The 20,950-nt window shown below is 44.8% G+C and overlaps 1 protein-coding gene across 1 annotated transcript in view; it reads left to right on the forward strand.

Moving 5' to 3' along the window:
* The window catches only part of PLEKHF2 (pleckstrin homology and FYVE domain containing 2), a 32,244-nt gene extending 12,857 nt beyond the window's left edge, over positions 1-19,387 (forward strand). Inside the window, exon 2 of the mRNA XM_029063091.1 lies at positions 16,074-19,387. Within this exon, the coding sequence (XP_028918924.1) occupies positions 16,091-16,840 (750 nt within the window). The 5' untranslated portion in view covers positions 16,074-16,090 and the 3' untranslated portion in view covers positions 16,841-19,387. The remainder of the gene's footprint in view (positions 1-16,073) is intronic.
* The last annotated feature ends 1,563 nt before the right edge of the window (positions 19,388-20,950 follow it).

Here is a 20,950-nt window from a genome sequence, read left to right on the forward strand (position 1 = left end):
GTATGTACGTATCCTTTTACTTATGATTTCCCCTTTTGTAACTCATTTTTGTTTCTGTCTACCTTTGTATTCATTCATTCAACCAATCATAATTATTGAGCGCTTACTGTGCGCAGAACACTGTACTAAACTCTTGGGAGAGTACAATATAACCGTAAACATATTCCCTGCCCACAAGCGTACATTCTAGAAGGGAGGAAACAGACATTAATAAAAATAAATAAATTACAGATAAAGTGCTGTAGGGCTGGGAGAGGGGAAGAACAAAGTGAGCAAGTCAGGGCGATGCAGAAGGGAGTGGGAGAAGATAAAACGGGGGGACTTGGTCAGGGAAGGCCTCCTGGAGGAGATGTACCTTCAATTAGGGTTTCGAGGGGCAGGGGGGAGTAATTGGTGGATTTAAAGAGGGAGGGCGTTCCAGGCCACAAGCAAGATAGGGGCGATGGGTCAGTGGTGAGATAGATGAGATTGAGGCACTGTGAGAAGGTCAGCATTAGAGGAGCGAAGTTTGTGGGCTGGATTTTGTAGGAGAGTAGTGTGGTGAGGTAGGAGAGGGAAAGATTCTTTAAATCCAATGGTGAGGAGTTTTTGTTAGATGTGGAGGTGGATGGGCAACCACTGGAGTTTTTTGAGGCGTGGGGAAACATGCCTTGAACGTTTTTATAGAAAAATGATCCAGGCTGCAGAGTGAAGTATGGACTGGAGTGGGGAGAGACGGGAATTTGGGAGGTCAGTAAGAAGGCAGGATAGGTTGAGTGATTGTATTAAAGTGGTAGCAGTTTAGATGGAGATGAAAGGACAGATTTTAGCTATGTTGTGAAGGTGGGACTGGCAGGATTTAGTGATGGATTGAATATGTGGGTTGAATGAGAGAGAGGAGTCAAGGAGAACACCAAGGTTACAGGCTTGTGAGACAGGAAGGATGGTTATGCCATCTACAGTAATGGGAAAGTCAGGGGAAGGAAGGGTTTGGTTGGGAAGATAAGGAGTTCTGTTCCATGTGGGCAGGAATCAGGTCTGCCAACTTATGGTTTCCCATAGGCTTAGTGCAGTACTCTTCACAGAGAAAGTGCTCAACAGTGGTTGCCTGTCACCTCCATATCAAACAAAAACTCCTCATCATTGGCTTTAAAGCTCTCCTTCTCCTCGTCCCCTCCTACCTCACTTGCTTCTCTCCTTCAACAACCTAGCCCACACACTTGGCTCCTTTGGTGCCAACCTTTTCACTGGGCCTCGATCTCACCTGTCTTGCCGCCGACCCCTGGCCCCCTTCCTACCTCTGGCCTGGACTGCCCTCCCTCCTCAAATCCACCAGACAATTACTCTCCCCCCACTTCAAAGCCTTTCTGAAGGCATATCTCCTCCAAGAGGCCTTCCCAGACTAAGCCCCACTTTTCCTCATCTCCCACTCCCTTCTGCGTCACCCTGACTGCTGCTCTTTTGCTCTTTTCCCTCTTCCTCTTCCACAGCACCTATGAATATATCTAATCATATTTACTTATATTGATGTCTCTTCATTTGTTTTGATGCCTGTCTCCCCCCTCCAGACTGTGAACTCATTGGGTAGTAGGATTGTCTTTCTTTATTGCTGAATTGTACTTTCCCAAGTGCTTAGTACAGTGCTCTGCCCACAGTAAGCACTCAATAAATATGATTGAAAGAATGAATTAAATGCCATTTGACCGATTGAAATGATTTACCAGCAGTAAATGCATGTAACATTGGGGGCGAGGCATACACATTCTGGGGGTTGTCAGCAGTTGCTGCTGGACATATGTCTAGGTTGCACATGTGCTGGGAGGCTGTAAATTGGGGTATGCACCCCTGTACCTGCTTTGTAAAGCTGGGCCGGTTGCTTAGGCCTCCTCTAGTCTACTGAATTCTGGGCAACCCAAGAAATGTGGGAGCATCGATTGAAGTGGAGTCCTGAGTGTGGCTAGATGCAAGAGGTGGAGCCAGGTTCACTCAGTCGAAAATAATGAATAATTAAGGCATTTGTATAGCACTTACTGTGTGTCGAGCACTGTTCTAAGTGCTGGGGTAGGTACAAGTTAATCAGGTTGGATGCAGACCCTGTCCCACATGGAGTTCATAGTCTAAGTAGAACAGGTACTGAGTCCCCATTTTACAGTGAGGAAACTGAGGCACAGAGAAGCAGAGTGACTTGCCCAAGGTCACAGAGCAAGCAAGTGGCAGATTTGGGATTAGAACCGAGATCCTTTGACTCCCAGGCCTGTGCTTGTTCCACTCGGGCATACTGCTGTTTCTCTTTAAGATTTTTTTAGGAACAAATAAGTGCAGAAAAGCTGGAAGATGCTGGGAAAACTCTATCAATTTAAATAAGTTGCCCTCCCCCTTCTCCTCTCTCCTTCTTTCATTCTTCCTCTTCCCCCAGCACACACGTGACAATCTTGGATTGGTCCAGTAAGGAGGAATTCACAATGTTTGAGACTGCCTATATGCAGCTCTTCAAGGGCACATGCGTGAACTGTTCAACTTGTTGTGGGAACCCAGACTCTTTTCATTTGCTATTAAGTGAGCTCTTCTCCCCACCCATTACTCTTTTTTTGTTGGGGACATTGTGCCCGGTTCTGCAAAACTTCTCCCGGAGTCCTAGCCCAGAGTTTGTCATTTGGCTAATGAGATTAGCAGACAATTTAGTTACTGCTAAGGTTCATTTGGGGCTTCTTGAGGGACTTTACTCCCATCTGTGTAATTATGCAAAGCTTCCTGGTGGTCAGTTCCAACTATTTGGTAAATGGCAATTTTTAATAGCACCTCTCCCCCATTTTCTTGAGCTTGCCAGGCAAACAAAGCTTTCACTATATTCAGTAATGAGAAAAAGTCATATGCTTGTAGGTTAAAATATAGTTCTTTTACATATTCCATAGGTGACAGGAAATTAATCAGTAATATTTATTGAGCGCTTACTCTACGCAGAGTAAGGTACTAAACTCTTGGGAGAGCAATAGTTAAGGAGCTTACAATCCAGAGGGGAGAGACAAGCACTAAAAGAAATTATGGTTATGTATGTAAGTGCTGTGGGTCTGAGGGTGGAGTGAAGATCAGATGTTCAAAGTGGGCAGATCCAAGTGCATAGGTGATGCAGACGGGAGAGGGAGTAGGGGAAATGAGGACTTGGTTAAGGGAGGTCTTTTGGAGGAAATGTGATTTTAGTAAGACTTTTAAGGTTGGGAGAGTGGTGATCTGTTGTAGATGAAGGGGGAATAAGGAGTTCCAGGCCAGAGGGAGGTCGGAAAGGAGTTGGCAGTGAGATGAGATTGAGGTACAGTGAGTAGTTTGGCATTAGAGGACTAAAGTGTGTGGGCTGGGTTGTGGTAAATCAGCAAGATAAAGTAGGAGGGGGAGAGTTGAGTGAGTGCCTTCAAACCTATGGTAAGGAGTTTCTGTTTAACACAGAGGTGGGTGGGCAAGCATTGGTGGTTCTGGAGAAGTGGGGAGACATAGAATAAACATTTTTTCTAGGTAAGTGATGGGGACAGCAGAGTGAAGCATGAACTAGAGTGGGGAAGAGACAGGAGGTAGGGAGGTCAGAAGAGGAGTAACTGCAGTAATCAAGATGGAATTGTCAGTCTTTATTCCTGTATTGTACTTTCCCCAGTGCATAGTACAGTGCTCTGCACACAGTAAGCGCTCAATAAATACAATTGAATGAATGTTATTTCCAGAAGGAAGTGGTCCACAGTGTTGAAAGAAGCTGAGAGGTTGAGGAGGATTAGGTTGAAGTAGAGGGTGTCGGATTTTGCAAGAAGGAGGTCATTAGTGACCTTAGTGCATTTTCTGTTTAATGTAGGTGTTGGAAGCCAGATTGGAAGGGGTCAAGGAGGGAAATGGAGGAGAAGGGGAGGCAGTGGGTATAGACAACTTGCTGAAAGAATTTGGAGAGAAATGGTAGGAGGAAGATGGGGCAATAAGTAGATGGAGGCATGTGGTCAAGGGAGGGTTGTTGTTTTTTAAGGATAGGGCCTACATGAACATGTTTAAAAGTATTGGGGAAAGAACCATTGGAAAGTGAGGGGTTGAAGATCCAGGTCAGGGAGGTGAGAAGAGAGGGCAAGTGTTTTCATAAGGTGTGAAGGGATAGGGTAAGAAGCTCAGGTGGAGGAGTTTGATTTTTGAAAGGAGGCAGAAGATCTCTTGAGAAATCGATGGGAAAGATGGGAGAATCGAAGAGGGTGGGATTGGAGAAGAACAGGGGAGATTTTAGGGAGATCACACCTGACGGTTTCAGTTGTAAGACTAAGAAGTGAAAAGGTGATTAGGGGCAAGAGCTGTGGGAGTTGAGGTAGGGTAAGTTAAAGCTGAAACAGCTAGTTCGTGCATTGGGCACGAGAGTTGGTAAGGATGGAGAAATAATGTTGCTGGGTAGAGTTAAAGCAGGTGAGGATGTTTGAGATGGATGAGTTGGCCTCGTATCTTGGATTTCTGGGGGCAGCAGTCCGTAGGTAACTCGTATAGAAGAGTTGAAGCAGCGTACAGTGCTGGCGATCCAGGGTTGTGGGATGGGGATGCGAGATTGATGGAGGGATCGGGCCAGCGAGGGAGTTAACTTAGTGGAGTGGGCGCTATTGACGGCATGGATTTGTGTGTCAAGAGAAGGAAGCTTGGGAATGGAGACCAAATGAGGCACTTTAGAAAATTTGAGGGAGCCACAAGATTGGAGGTCTCTCTGGGGGAACGGGACAGATTTGTAGGGAGTGAGTGTATGGGAGAGAAGCCTGGTGAAGAAGTTGTGGACAGATAGAGGACTTTCAAGGTTGGTGTGTGTGGAGATTGTACGGTGACTAAAGATGATGAGATCGAGCGCTTACTGTGCAAAGCACTGTAATAAGAGCTTGGGAAAGTACAGTAGACCATATGGAGAGGATCTCTGCCCTCCAAGAGTCTACAGTCTTAACAGGGTAGACAAATCATTCAAGTGAATTACAGGTAGGAAAGGCAAAAATGCAAAGGATATGTATATAAGTGCCTTGAGAGCTCAGACTTAAATGCATGAGTGGCACAGAAGAGAGGGAGATAGGATGGGAAAAGTATAGTCAGGGAAGGCTTCCTGGAAGAGATGTGATTTTTTTTTTTAGTAGGGCCTTGAAAGTGGGGAGAGTAGCTGAAGGGAGAAAGAGGGCATAAGCAATCTGTGAGTGGTGAGAAAGATGAGAGTGAAAACCAGCGAGAAGGTTGGTATTAGAGGAGTGCAGTGTGCAAGCTGGGTTAATAGCTGGGAAGGAATGAGGTTAGAGGTTAGATGCCGGGAGAGAGATGATCGAGAGCCCTAAAGCTGAGGGTGTGGAGTTTCTCCTTGATGATTTGGATGGAGAACCATTGGAGGTTTTTGAGAAGTGGGAAGAAATGCACAACATGATGATTTATTGATTTATTTATTTTTTAGAAAAATGATCTGGGGCAGCAAGAGTGAAGCTTGGACTGGAGAGGGAAGAGACTGAAGAAAGGGTAGTCTTTGAGGAGGCTTATGCAGTAGTCGAGATGTGCTATGACAAGTGCTTGGACCAGTGTGGTGGCATTTGGAAGTTAAGATGAAGTTACTCCACTTGAAGAAAAAAATAGAAGGAAGACTCTCTTGGGCTGTGAAGCAATAGCAGCCTCTGTCGTACCTGTCTTGTCAGTCTACAGTGAGGTAACCGGGGTGGACTGTTTCCTTATTGCTTAATCAAATTGTTTAAGCAGTTAAACGTGAAAAGCCTGTGCATGTTTGCATGGAGGTCACTGTGATCGGAATTGGTGATCGTATACAAAAATGAGAGATGTGAGTGGGTGAGGATCGCCTCTTAATAAAAAGAATTAATTCCAATGATAGGTCAGATCTCTCCCGAGGCTTCTGTAACTCCTTAGGCTGTGAAAACACAAGCTTGTATACGTCCATGTACATATTTTAGGACCTCCAGGGATTGAGATAAGGGTTTGAAATTGAACCTATTCTGTCAGACTGGGAAGTTCATTGTTACCGGACTATTGGAAGATCAATCGATCAATTGTATTTATGGAGAGTTTTCCATGTGCACAGCACTGTAGTAAGTGCTTGGGAGAGTATAATGAAATAGAGTTGGTAGACAAGGAGCTTACGGCATAGAGGGGAGAGATTCCTCAACAGTGCGTGTTGAGAGACAGATTAAACATATGGAAATCTTATTTGCCCTGTTTCAGAAGAATGATAAACAGCATGTGAGGCTTTTTTTGTTGCTGCTGTAAGGGAAATTAGATGGATTTCAATTAGGTCAAGAGGGAAATTCAATCCACTCAGTCGCTCCACACCAAAGAGGTGAAGTAGCGACCAGACATTATATTTTCCTCACATAATTGCTTCCATCACATCAGTTAACCAATATTAATTATTGAGCACCTGCTGTATGTAGAGCACTGTACTTTAGCGCTTAGGAGAGGACAATACCATAGAATTGGTAGACATAATCAATAGCCTATAGGGAGCTTACAGTTTAGCTGGGGAGACAAAAATTAAAGGAAATTACAGACAGGAGAAATGGCAGAGTAATAAGGCTGTGTTGATAAATGTTTGGGATGGGGTGGTTATCAAAATGCTTAAGGACTACCGAGGCAAGTGCCTAGGTGTCTCAGAAGAGAGGGTGAATAAGATGGGGAAATGAGGGGTTAGGCAGGGAAGGCCTCTTGGGAGAGGCATTATTTTAGTAGGGCTTTGGAAAATTGGTAGAATGGTGGTCTGTCACCCCATAATTCCCCTTTCCCCTTCCCACATCCCTGAGGAAGAAATCAAAGATAGTTCTTTTCAACAGTGATAGCGACAGGTGCTGGGGTTGGGTCAAGCTCCTGAATGCTAGAGATGTAGGGTTGAGCTGTGGGTGTTCATTCATTCAATAGTATTTATTGAGCGCTTACTATGTGCAGAGCACTGTACAAAGCACTTGGAACGTGCAACTTGGCAACAGAGACAATCTCTGCCCAGTAACGGGCTCACAGTCTAAACAGGGGAGACAGACAAAGCAAAACAGAACAAAACAAAACATCAAGATAAATAGAATCAAGGAGATATACATCTCATTAACAAAATAAATAGGGTAATATATAAAAATGAGCATAGTGCTGAGGGGAAGGGAAGGGGACGAGAAGAGGGTGTGTGGGGAGGAGAGGAGGAGCAGAGGGAAAGGGGGCGTTCAGTCTGGGAAGGGGAGGTGAGCTCTCAGTAGGGCTTTGAAGAGGGGAAGAGAGCTAGTTTGACGGATGTGAGGAGGGAGGGCATTCCAGGCGAGAGGTAGGACGTGGGCCGACGGCGGGACAGGCGCAAACAAGGGACCGTGAGGAGGTGAGCGGCAGAGGAGGGAGTGTAGGGGGTGGGAAGTAGAAAAAGAGAACGGAGGTGAGGTAGGAGGGGGCAAGGTGATGGAGAGCTTTGAAGCCAAAAGTGAGGAGTTCTGTTTCATGTGAAGGTTGATAGGCAACCACCGGAGGTTTTTGAGGAGGGGAGTGACATGCCCAGAGCATTTCTTTAGGAAGATGATCTGGGCAGCGGGTCTTGGAAACTGCCTGTGTGCTAGGGTAGGAAGGGAAGAAGGGTCAGAAGTACTTACGCTACAGATAAAAGTTTGCTCCGTAGAAATTTCTTCCCCAGACTTGTGACTTTCTGGTAGGAAGAGGAAAAAAGAGGAAAGGTTAATTCATTGAGTGTCTAGTGCATTCAGCACTTGGAGAGTGAAATAGAATATCCACAAGTCTCTACTACCTCTCATCTTTATCTTCCTTTTCCCCTCCTTCCCCTCCCAAATCCTTTTTTTTTTCCTCTGCTCTCCTTATTGCTAGACTTGATTTCCTGGAGTAGTAGCCCTTTTTGGTTTGCAGAAATTATGCAGAAATAAGACAGTTGCTAGTAATCCACCACCCTGCTCGCAGCATCGCTGAAGTACTAGATAAAAGACAGAGAGCCCTCAGTATAACTCACATGTTCAATTCTGTCAGAAATCCTGTCGGTTCCACCTTCACAGCATTTCTAGACTGTCCTTTCCTGTCCATCCAGACTTTTTCCTACATTGATCCAAACACTTAACATTTCCCTCTTTAATTACCACATGATCCTCCTTTGCTGATTTCCTTGCCTCCTGTCTTTTTGTGGGCCAGATTTTCACTCATCATTCAGTTGTATTTATTGAGCATTACTGTGTGCAAAGCACTGTACTAAGCACTTGGGAGAGTACAGGTGTAACAATAAACAGACACATTCAGTGCCTACAAGGAGACTCATGTGTAGTCTGGGATCATTTCTGAATAACCCCTCAGCCCATTATTTTCCGTAGCCAGCCTCCCCTTTGTGTCACCTGTGCATTTGACTACCCAACCCTTGAGCACTTTTGTAAATATCTTGTTACTCTACTGTGCAGCAGGGAATTGTCTGTCTCAATTCATTCATTCATTCAATAGTATTTATTGAGCGCTTACTATGTGCAGAGCACTGTACTAAGCGCTTGGGATGAACAAGTCGGCAACAGATAGAGACAGTCCCTGCCGTTGACGGGCCTTACAGTCTAATCGGGGGAGACGGACAGACAAGAACAATGGCCACTAAACAGCGTCAAGGGAAGAACATCTCGTAAAAACCGATGGCAACTAAATAGAATCGAGGCGATGTACGATTCATTAACAAAATAAAGTATAGGGTAACGAAAATATATATAGTTGAGCGACGGGTACAGTGCCGTGGGGATGGGAAGGAGAGGTGGAGGAGCAGAGGGAAAAGGGGAAATGAGGCTTTAGCTGCGGAGAGGTAAAGGGGGGATGGCGGGAGGGGTAGAGGGGGAAGAGGAGCTCAGTCTGGGAAGGCCTCTTGGAGGAGGTGATTTTTAAGTAAGGTTTTGAAGAGGAAAGAGAATCAGTTTGGCGGAGTGAGGAGGGAGGGCGTTCCAGGACCGCGGGAGGACGTGACCCGGGGGTCGACGGCGGATAGGCGAGACCGAGGGACGGCGAGGAGTGGGCGGCAGAGGAGCGGAGCGTGCGGGGTGGGCGGTAGAAAGAGAGAAGGGAGGGAGGTAGGAAGGGCAAGGTGAATGGAGAGCTCGAAGCCTAGAGTGAGGAGTTTTTGTTTGGAGCGGAGGTCGATATGGCAACCACTGGAGTTGTTTAAGAGGGAGTGACATGCCCAGATCGTTTCTGCGGGAAGATGACCGGGCAGCGGAGTGAAGAATAGACCGGAGCGGGGCGAGAGAGGAGGGAAGGGAGGTCAGAGAGAAGGCCGGCACAGTAGTCTAGCCGGCGATATAACGACGAGCCCGTAACAGTAAGGTAGCCGTCTGGGTTGGAGAGGAACGGGCGGATCTCCGGCGTATAGCGTAGAGGTGAAAACCGGCAGGTACTCGGTAACGGATTAGGAATGTGTGGGATTGTGATACCGAGAGGGCACGAGTCAAGGATGACACGGAGTTGCGGGCCTGAGGAGACGGGAAGGATCGGTCGTGCATCCGCGGTGGATGGAGAAGCTCTGGGAGCAGACCGGGGCTTGGAGGGAAGGGAAATGAGGAGACTCAGTCGTTGCTCATGTTGAGTTTTAGGTGGCGGGCCGACATCCAGGTGGAGGACCGTCCCGGATGGCAGGAGGAGATGCGAGCCTGAAGGAGGGGGAGAGCGACAGGGCGGAGATGTAGAGATCTGCTGTGTCATCCTGCGTAGAGATGTATTCAATTCCAATTACAGTGTAACTTTCCCCACACTTAGTTTAGTACCCCTATAACACAATAAGCACTCAAATACCATTGATTGGTGTATTAATAATAGCACAGACAGTTGACACTTTAATTGCTTAGTTATTCTGCTGGGAGGTAAATAACTAAACCTGATGAATTTTGTGATATTTCAGCTGTGTCAAGGTTGAAATGATGAGGCTCTATTTGTCTTAAATTGGGATTTGTTCTTATAATACCTGAGCGTTTACTTTCTGGATAGAGGAGTGCTTAACCCACTTCAACTGTAATTCTTAAATATTGGAATATTCAGTTTTTTTCTAAACAAACTCTTCATTTTAAGTGATTGTTAGAAGCAGCATGGCTTAGTGGATAGAGCACGGGCCTGGGAGTCAGAGGTCATGGGTTCTAATCCCAGCTCCACCACATGTCTGCTGTCTGAGCAAGTCACTTTACTTCTCTGGGCCTCAGTTACTTCATCTGTAAAATGGGGATTAAGAGTGTGAGCTCCATGTGGAACAGTGACTGTGTCCAACCTGCCTACCTTGTATCTACCCAGCGGTTAGAACAGTGCTTGGCACATAGTAAGCAAGTACCGTAATTATTATTATTATTGTTTTTTTAAAAAAATAGCTACCTCCATAGTTTGGAATTGTTTGCAGTTGTATTTAAATGCTTACAATGTGTTAAGCACTCTACTACACTCTGGGGTAGATACAAGGTTGCCCCAGGTGGGGCTCGCGTTCTTCGCCCCCATTTTACAGATGAGGAAACTGAGGCCAAGAAGTGAAGTGGCTTTCCTAAGGTCACACAACAGATAAGCGGCGGAGCCAGGATTAGAACCCAGGACCTCTGACTCCCAAACCCGGGCTCTTTCCACTATGCCACGCTACTTCTCACAACAAGAGGGGACCCAGAATGGAACCTTTAGGGATTCTCACAGTTAGAGGGTGGGCTAAATAAAGATGAGAGGCCAAAGGTATCTGCAAGTGAAAAGCTAGACCACTGGAAATGGAAAATCCAGATGGTATTGAGCAGGATTGTCTCTGGCCCTGTCTCTGTATAATTAGAAAATACAGTAACGGAGAGGTACGGAAGAAAGATGTCAAACAAACAGAAGCCAACCCCACAACCTAGATAATCAGTGATATTTACTGAGGGTTTACTGTGTGCAGAGCACTGTACTAAATGCATAGGAGACTACAATCCAAAAGAGTGGGTAGATATGTTCTCGGGCCACAAGGCACTTAAGGTCTAGATGAAGGACAGAGATATTCAACTAAATTAGACAAAGGAAATGGATATGTCCAAAAGCCCAATGTGGGCAGGAAATGTATCTGCCTACTCTGGTATATTGTACTCTCCCAAGCGCTCCATAAATACCGTTTATGATGATGATGATACTGTGGGGCTAAGCATACCTGGATTGCCCCCTGAATGTGATATGACACGATATTTGAGTCTCTAGTAGGAAATCCCTAATAAATGCTCCTAAATGGGCAGGTTTGAAAACTTTTAACCACAAAGGAGTGATAGGGATTCTAGAAAAGTCTAAGCAGAGGCTGCAGCACTATCAGTGATGTCAAGGCAAATCTCGTGAGGTATTTCACTGCACGTGCAAACGAGTGAGGAGATAGGGAGAAAAATCACAGGATTCTGTGAAATCTGGAAACTAATAATGGTCAATCAGGTATTTGAGTGCTTATGGTTTGCTGTGTGACTGCGGGCAAGTCACTTCTCTGTGCCTCAGTTACCTCATCTGTAAAATGAGGATTAATACTTTGAGCACAATGGGAGACCTGATAAGCTTCTATCCACCCCAGCGCTTAGAATGTGCTGGCTCATAGTAAGCACTTAACAAAATACCATAAAAAAGTCTGTCTCCTCAATTTATGTAAGCTCCTTGAGAACAGGGATCATGTCTTCCCACTCTTTCTGTAAGCATTCTCTCCAGTGACTTATTACAGTAATCAGTACCCAGTCACACTCAACAATAACCGTTGATGGAAAGATTGATCACTAATACTTTATCCATAGCACTATATAGGGAATTTGAGAAACATAAATTGAGACCATTCCTGCCCCCAAGTAGCTTAAAGTGTGATGGAGGGTGGGGGGCAGAGATAGACAAACACAGAAAACGCTCAACTTTTAAATATCAAAACTAATCCACTTCCCATACTTCACTCTCTCTCCCCTACCAGTTTGGTAACTGCAAAGACCTAAATATGTACTGAGGTACCACTTCACCCACCCTCTGCCCCAGGGGTGGGAGGAGGAAGCAGCGTAGCTCAGTGAAAGAGCCCGAGTTTAGGAGTCAGAGGTCGTGGGTTCTAATCCCGGCTCCACCGCTGGCAGCTGTGTGACTTTGGGCAAGTCACTTCACTTCTCTGTGCCTCAGGTACCTCATCGTAAAATGGGGATTAAAACTGTGAGCCCCTCATGGGACAACCTGATCACCTTGTATCCCCCGGCGCTTAGAACAGTGCTTTGCACATAGTAAGCGCTTAACAAATACCATTTATTATCTATTTATTTTACCGCAACATTGGGCAAAAAATAATTTCTCAACAGGTAACGGTACAGCCTTTTTTATATGTTGGACGCAAGGCGCCACTGTAATCGGAACCACGGAGAATGGTAGGGATGGAGACCTGGGGGCTCCCCACGTCATTCATGGGATGCGGGGGGAGCTGGAGCCGCTCTCGCCACCGCCGTGGCTTCAAAGGTTTTGCCTTATCCTGCTCCTCTTTCCTCCCCCTCCGTGCCCTGACGGTCCTTATCAAAGTGCCTTGACTGTCCTCTCCCCGGCTGCCGTTCTGATCTAGTTGGTTTTTACCTTCACCTTTGAGGAGTGAAGTGTGCGAGCCGAAGAGTGGCGGAAGAGAGGAATCGGTAGGTAAAGGTGGAAAGAGCTAGTGGAGATCCGTGAAGCCATGGTAAGACCGTGACACAACGGGCAGTTATTAATGTCACAGGACTCCAAGGTGTGGTCTTAGGGTCCCTTGTGGTCTGAATAAAGATTCTGGAAGCCCTCACTGTCTCCCATCACCTGTTTTTCTGTTGTCTTAACGTGTGTGTGTGCTGTCTAGGATTTGGGTGAATCAAGTGGATGAAAAAATCTCAAAGACAAAGTACCCCAGGAAATGCATATAATATGTTCTTGAAAAGTGTGGGTGTGTTGTAAAACCGTCGTATTGTGGATACATTTCCTGAAAGACTGAAATGTAGATTGATAGTTTTCTATTAGAGCCAATCCCAACATCAGTCAATCAGTGGTATTTATGAGTACATACTGTGTGCTTAGCACCATTATCAAGTACTTGGGAAAGAACAAATACAGTAGTTGGTGGAAGTAAACCCTGTCCCTAAGGAGTTTACGGTGAGGCTGACAAAATAAATTACAGATAGGGAAACAGAGCATAAGATTACCTATAATAATAATAATACCGATGGTATTTGTTAACACTTATTACGTGCAAAGCACTGTTTTTAAGCACTGGGTAGATACATTGGTAATCACGTTGTCCCTCGTGGCGCTCACAATCTCAATCCCATTTTACAGATGAGGTAACTGAGGCACAGAGAAGTTAAGTGACTTGCCCAAAGTCACCACAGCTGACAATTGGCCGGAGCTGGATTAGAACCCAAGACCTCTGACTCCCAAGCCCATGCTCTTCCACTAAGCCACACTGCTTGCTAACGTTTGTAAGTGGTGTGGGGCCGGCAGTAGTATTGAAGTGCTTAAGGGGTAACAGCCAAGTGCGTAGTCAACTCAGAGGAGAGGGTGGCGGATAGGGGAAATGAGGGCTTTAGTCAGGAGAGGCCTCTTGGAGTAGATATGATTTTAGAGGTGATTGGAAGGAAATCCTTCAGCTAATTAGAAAGTACAATCTAGATCACTGCCTGCCACTTCCCCTTCCCCTCTGCTAGTCTTAGGAAATTCATCTCCATATCCCTAAGCTTAGCCACTTGAACCCGGATTCCAAGCTCCTCTGTCCTACTCCCCGACCCAGTATTTCGTTTTTAAAAAAACCCAGTTGACGTACAGGGCTCCTGCTCAAAACTATGTCCGCCACCGTGGTCTCTGTCAGAAATGGAGCAGGAAACAGAGGTCCTGCCTGGGAGCCAGATGGCTAAATAACCGAGTTCTGACCCCACCTCTTTTCCCCAAGCAGCAGTGAGCTGGTTCTGTGTGACCCGGCCACTTTCCCTCTTACCGCTCAGCTTCCAGCTCCTTCCTGTTGGCTACATGTTGACTCTTCTAGACTTTAAGCTCCTTGTGGGCAGGGGAACGTGTCTACCAACACTCTTATAGTGTGCTCTCCCAAGTAGTCAGTACAGTGATCTGCTCGCAGTAAGCGCTCAATAAATTGAATTGATTGAGTTCATCACACTGCTTTAGCCCAGGGGCATTTCCAGCTGTGATGGAGACAGCCAAGCCCAGTTAATGAACGGGAAGCGGGTTGCGACTGAAGGGTTGTCGGAGAGCAGAGATTTCCATCCCTTCCCTTCCCGCCCCATCTGTGTTGAAGTGAAAACTCCAGCATGCAAAGCACTGAGGGGAAAATGGCACAGCAGATGCATGAGGAGGAGAGGAAGGGGCCGGGCAAGGTACACTTTCCCCTGAGCAGAGATTGAACGTAACATAGGGTGGGGCTTCCGGGTCCCCCTACAAAGCATCAGTTAGTGCTGGATCCGTCTCTGGATTCTGAGTATCGTGGTTGATTGGAATCGGGGGGTGCACCTGAAATAACTGAAATAATACGCCTTGGATAAATTGAAGAGCATTTATGGTTGCTGATGAGCATTCATTCATTTAATAGTATTTATTGAGTGCTTACTATGTGCAGAGCACTGTACTAAGCGCTTGGAATGTACAATTCAGCAACAGATAGAGACCATCCCTGCCCATTGATGGGCTTGCAGTCTAATCGGGAGAGACGGACGGGGACAAAAACAGGACAACTTAATCACGATAAATAGAATCAAGGGGATGTACACCTCATTAACAGAATAAATAGGGTAATAAAAATATGTACAAATGAGCACAGTGCTGAGAGGAGGGGAAGAGAGGGGGGAGGAGCAGAGGGAAAGGGGGCTTAGCTGAGGGGAGGTGAAGGGGGAGGGAGCAGAGGGCAGAGAGGGAGCAGAGAGGGAGCAGAGGGGAAGCATTCGAGCAGTACCCGAGGCGGTACAGCCTTGACCGCCAATGCAGAATGTACAGGACCCAGATCTTGACCAACATAGGTGTCTACGTTAGTTCTGGGTAATTGAGTCTTTTTATAAATAACGTGACCTGCAGAAAGCACAGCAGACTGTATTATTTGTACGCTTTTTTTGGTGGTAAAGAGCTGTGGTATCCATTTTTCTATCTTGGAGCTCTTCTGTTTAGCATTCCACCCTGCTTGATTTTTCTCTGCCATGCAATTGTGTAAAGCGAGAGAAGTTATGATTATGAAATGTCCTCATCAAATTTAAGGATTCAGGAAAAGAAGGCACAGGGCCTGAGGCAGTTGAGTTGTAAGTCAGGTTTGTGATAACAGAAGAGGCAAGATTGTTTTAGACTTTTTCCCTGATTTTACCCTGGAATCAATCAGTGAAATTTACTGAGCGTTTATTGTGCAGAGAGCACTGTACTAAGTGTTTGGGAGAGTACAACAGAGTTGGTAGTGATTTTATTATTCAGCGTTTATAGAATTTAAAGTTTAATTTTTCGAGCTCCATTATTTTCCAGATTCTTCTCTCAAAAAGACTTTGCACATGATATATGTTATCTAAAACAATGGAGGCCAAATCTCAAGATTTGGTGATGCTCTAAGATGGATGTTTTAAACTTGAAAGGTTTAACTGTTAGTAAAAGTTTATATTAAGTGTTAACTTTCTGGTTTTTGACAAGCTTTTACAATGAAGCATTAAACTAAAAATCTGACTCAATAATATGGCATCATGCTACCGGGAATTGTAAAAGAAGAGTCAGATGATAGATATTAAGGAAAGAATTAGAGTTCCTCTCCCGTTTGGTTTTTCTAAGGATCATCGTGAGTCATTAGAAATCTTGCATGGAAGCTACAAGGATAGTAATGTGTGGTATTTTGATGCTTACTATGTGCCAAGCGTAGAACTGAGATCTGGTGTAGATCAAAATAGTCAGGTCACATACAGTCTGGGACTCACAGGCGAAGGGGGAGAGAACAGGTATTTAATCCCCATTTTACAGATACGGAAATTGAGGCACAGAGAGATTGTGACGGAGCCGGTGTTAAAACCGGTCCCGTGCTCCATCCGTAGGCCACGTGGCCTCTCACGACCTACCGCTCGGCACAGTTTGTTGTAGTAAAGCCGACCATTTCTTAGAATTGATATCCTTCTCTAACAGGTGCCAAACTTGCATTTTAGGCCCCTCGAAGAAGAAGATGGTGGATCGCTTGGCAAACAGCGAAGCAAACACGAGGCGGATCAGTATAGTGGAAAGCTGCTTCGGAGCAGCCGGTCAGCCCTTGACTATTCCCGGACGAGTTCTCATCGGCGAGGGAGTGTTGACTAAACTGTGCAGGAAGAAGCCCAAAGCGAGGCAGTTTTTCCTTTTCAACGACATCCTCGTCTACGGCAATATCGTCATCCAGAAGAAGAAATACAACAAGCAGCACATAATCCCTTTGGAAAACGTCACCATCGATTCCATCCAAGACGAGGGAGAGCTTCGCAACGGGTGGCTCATCAAGACGCCGACCAAGTCGTTCGCGGTGTACGCCGCGACGGCCACCGAGAAGTCGGAGTGGATGAATCACATCAACAAGTGCGTGTCCGACCTGCTCTCCAAGAGCGGGAAGACCCCCAGTAACGAACACGCCGCCGTGTGGATCCCGGACTCGGAGGCCACCGTCTGCATGCGCTGCCAGAAAGCCAAGTTTACCCCCGTGAACCGCCGCCATCACTGCCGCAAGTGCGGCTTCGTCGTGTGCGGCCCTTGCTCGGAAAAGCGGTTCCTGCTTCCCAGCCAGTCTTCCAAGCCCGTGCGGATCTGCGACTTCTGCCACGAGCTGCTCTCGAGTGGGGAGATGACCGCGTGCCAGCCTACCCGATCGGATCCTTACAGCCAGTCGCCCAAGTCCCCGCTAAATAACACGTCGGACGACGACGACGACGACAGCAGCAGCGACTGAGGACGGTGGGGAGCGTCCACGGACGTTTCGGAGCCATCGGCTTTCAGGGGGAGCATAGGGTCGCCCTCCCGAAAGTGTGAACCTAGCCATAAATTGGCTGGAGAAACTTCAGTCCCGTGCCTCGGGATAGCCTGTAAACCGTAGGGCTTTTTTGGTTTGGGTTTTGTTTTTTTCCCACTCTCCTGCAGGGATAGACTTGTTGCAAATGCATCGGATCATTTTCTGACTTCTCATACTTGAGTATTTGTAGACTGTACTTTTTACGGAAGTTTGGAAAAAAAAGAAATCAAAATAGCTTTTATTTAACGGATTGTGACACAGATATATTTTATCACTATATTTTGATATGGAAGCCACTTAAAATGTCATGTATAAATTTTGAAAAACCAAATGTACTCTGGTGAGTCACAAGAACTTAAATTTTTTCTAACCATTTTGTATAGTGAGGGAGATTTCAGAAGCAGTAATACATACTTAGATGTCACTAATTTTGGAAGTATTTTCTTTTTGCTTTTATTTATTTCATACCGTAGATAGTGCCTTGTAATTGATAGCTCTGTTTACAAGAAGACAAATCCGTCCTCACCTCCTAAATTTGTTAGGAACATCAGAAAAAAAAAGGTGCTATTCAAAAGTTAGGGCAGAATCGAGGCTTTAACAAGGGGCATGATAAGGAAATACTTCTGACTACAAATAGCTAAATTTAGAAACATTTTCATTCACGTGGATGTAAGCTTTTTTTCCTGTAAAATAGTTTGAAGAGTGATTATATTTTTACATTTTTTATAGACATCAAATTATAATTGGCAGGTGTATTTCTTAAAATATGATTTTGGAAAGTTTTTATGTCGACATTTTTGTCACATTGTTTTGAACCTTCATTCTGCACTAATGTCTTTATTTTGGGGGCGGGGGTGGGCGTGGATTTGTTTTTTGAGGTAATTTGAAATCAAGCTCAGTTTCTATAGTGAAAATTACCCGTTTGGCACCCTTGAAAAAAGCTCTCCTTTTTAAAACAATCCCATGACAAAAAGTCAGAATGGAAAGTGCTCTGTTGAAAATATCAGGGTTTGAAGTTGGAATCGAATCATTTGCAAACTGTTTAGTGCACAATCGCATAGAGTTGCCTCAACGTGGAACAGATTTCTTGCCTGCGGAGAGATTGTCCTCCAGTTGCAGCTTTCTAAGTAAACTTGGAATCTGCGATCTAGTAATTTAAATTTTGGAATATTTAATCCTAATCCAATGGTGATTCTAGATTTGTAAATCGATTGTAGGTGAATCTGTTTGCTGTGTTACTTGAAAAAAAAACAAAGTGGAAGTAGAATGTCAATTGACTTTTTTTCCATGGTAATCTTTGTTTAATCTATGAAGAGGGTTTTTTCATTGATAATTTCTGCACTCCTTTGCCTTTTGGGATGAGAGTTATGTTAAAGGCATAATAAATAAAATGTTTTGCCACACTGCACTATTTTCCCCATCTGTGGGTTGCAGATAACTAAGTGTGCTTTTAGTGCATTAAAAAAAATCTGAAAAGGATGAGGTTTTTTTTTTCCCCACTTCTGGTATTTTCCAACTTCAGAAATCTTTATATAATGAGAATTTGATGGGATGCTAATTCAGTAATCCCCACCTCTGAATTATTACAATAATTAAGCATTTGGTCAGGATACTATTTCTTCAAATCTTATTGAACCTTTAAGGCACTTGAGAATTTATATATCCACTCATTGGAAACAAAAAATGTACAACAAAGAATAAGAGGGTTGGGTGTGGGTTTTTTCTTTTGTTTAATGGAAGATGAACTTGTCACCAGATGAGCATTATGTGGTGGTATACATTTTGGGAAGGCCACTAAAACCTGAGAATGATCATAGATTCTATCCTTGAACACAAGAAAAATTCTGGATGATTGCAACCGCTTTGAGAAGGTATTTTCTGTAGCCCAATGATTGTATGTTTATATAAAAAAAACCCTTATTTTATTTACCTTGTTTTCTGTAGAAAACACATGACCCTGAGGCTTTCCCTGGAAAATAACACAAATATGTAATATACCTCTTGTCACTTCGTTTTGACCCTTTTTCCTCTAATTTCTCCTGATCTAAAAGGATGCGGCGGTTTTACGTATTCTTTTCAGGATGCTTTTTCTGCACTTTTTTTTTTTACCGCCTGAGAATTTTAAACTTCTTTATTAGACCTTTAAAGCATTTTCTCATGTTTACTTGACCATCCTGTTCCCTGTGAATGAAGTTTGCACTTTGCTGCACTGATTTGTGAAGCTGAAACCAAATTGCTATCTATAGGAGGAAAAAAAGCATTTCAGTCGATAGTGGTGTAAAAATTCAAAGCCATCGGGCACCTACAAGAGTTGTAACAAGTTGATGTAAGTTTCTTGTTATTATTTTCAGTCTTTGAAAATTTTTGTAATATCGGAATGAACTTTATATTGCATACACTCAGATTTTAAAGGGCTCAGTACTCTTTGTAATCGGTTTTCTATCAAGCGTACTAATTCTGCTCTCAAATATATGGTCTAGCTTTAAATCAGTGTGGTGATAGTTTTTTGTTACTGGTTTATGGTGGCTTCCGGTTTTCTGCTGAGGAGAGGAGCGTGGCCTAATGGAAGGAGTCCGGGCCTGCAAGTCTGAGGACCTGGGTTCTAATCCTGACTTTGCCACCTGTCTGCTGTGAGACCTTGAGCAAGTCTCTCAACTCATGTGCCTCAGTTACCTCATCTATAAAATGAGGATACAGGTCGCGTGCCCTATGTGGTACAGGGACTGTGTCCAACCAAACTATCTTGTGTCTACCCCAGAGTTTAGTACAGTCCCTGGCATGTAATAATAATAATGATAATAATTGTGGTATATAAGTGCTTACTATTTGCCAGGCACTGTACTAAGCGCTAGAGTGGATCCCATTAAATTGGGTTGGAGCCCACGTGGGGCTCACAGTTTCAAGCCCCATTTAACGAGGAGGTGACTGAAGCATAGAAAAGTGAAGTGATTTGCCCAAGGCCACACAGCAGGCAGGTGGCAGAGCCAGGATCAGAACCTATGACATTTTGACTCCCAGCCTCATGCTCTATCCACTGCACCGTGCTGCTTCCCCCACAGTAGGAATTTAAGAAATACCATAAAAAGGCAGAAGTGAGCATGTATTAGCATGGCTTTCTAGTAAAGTCTCTGGATATTTACTTTATATTTGATGTCTCTTGCAACACACTTTTCAGAATAGTTTCTAAACAGATTTTAGAACATTTCGAAAAGGTAGGTAGGTCTCCAGGCAGCTCACAGATCACCCTGCAAGCAAACCTTCAGTCCACTTTCAAGTTCTCACTAGTGGAGGGTCTGCCTTTCCTCCAGTCTTTTTTCAATCTGCAGCAACCGAACTGCGACGGTGACTAGTCGTCTCATCTAGAGTTTCCTCTCTCCTCCTTTTCCCCTTTTCCTGTTCCTACCCAGCGGGTTTCTAAGTCTATCTTACTCAACCCAGCTAGATCCCAGCCCCACCTCTCCTCTTTCCCACCCAACCTCTGTGTCCTGCCCCTCCCCAACCTTCCCTATGAATGATCTGTGCCATTCTTCCCCTCACTAATGTACATAATTGAGAGTTGAGGGTAAGAATGAACTTTTCAAAACAAGTCGAGGTTAATAAGTTATAGAAACGTGAATAGAATGAACAAAGTGCATCGGCAGTAATATTTTTCAAATAATTGTGGATTAAGTGCTTACTATGTGCCAGTCACTGCACTAAGCACTGGCGTAGGTATAAGATCAAGTCCCACATGGGAAAACAGGTGTCGAATCCCCATTATAAAGATGTGGGAGCTGAGGCATAGAAAAGTGAAGTGATTTGCCCAAGGTCACACAGCAGGCAAGTGGCAGAACTGAGATTAGAACCCAGGTCCTTTGACTCCCAGGCCGGTGCTTTTGCCACTAGGCCACTCTGCTTATCAGATGTAATTTGAGCTTAATATATGTTTCTTTTTTGCAGGTATTTTGGAGGAAACACCATTTTGCATGAATACATATGTTTACTTTCACCCCAAACCACTAGGGTTACATCAGATTTTCCCCGGTGTCACCGAGGATCTTGTGCCATAGA

This window comes from Ornithorhynchus anatinus, chromosome 4 (assembly GCF_004115215.2).
Source record: "Ornithorhynchus anatinus isolate Pmale09 chromosome 4, mOrnAna1.pri.v4, whole genome shotgun sequence".
Classification (NCBI taxonomy): domain Eukaryota; kingdom Metazoa; phylum Chordata; class Mammalia; order Monotremata; family Ornithorhynchidae; genus Ornithorhynchus; species Ornithorhynchus anatinus.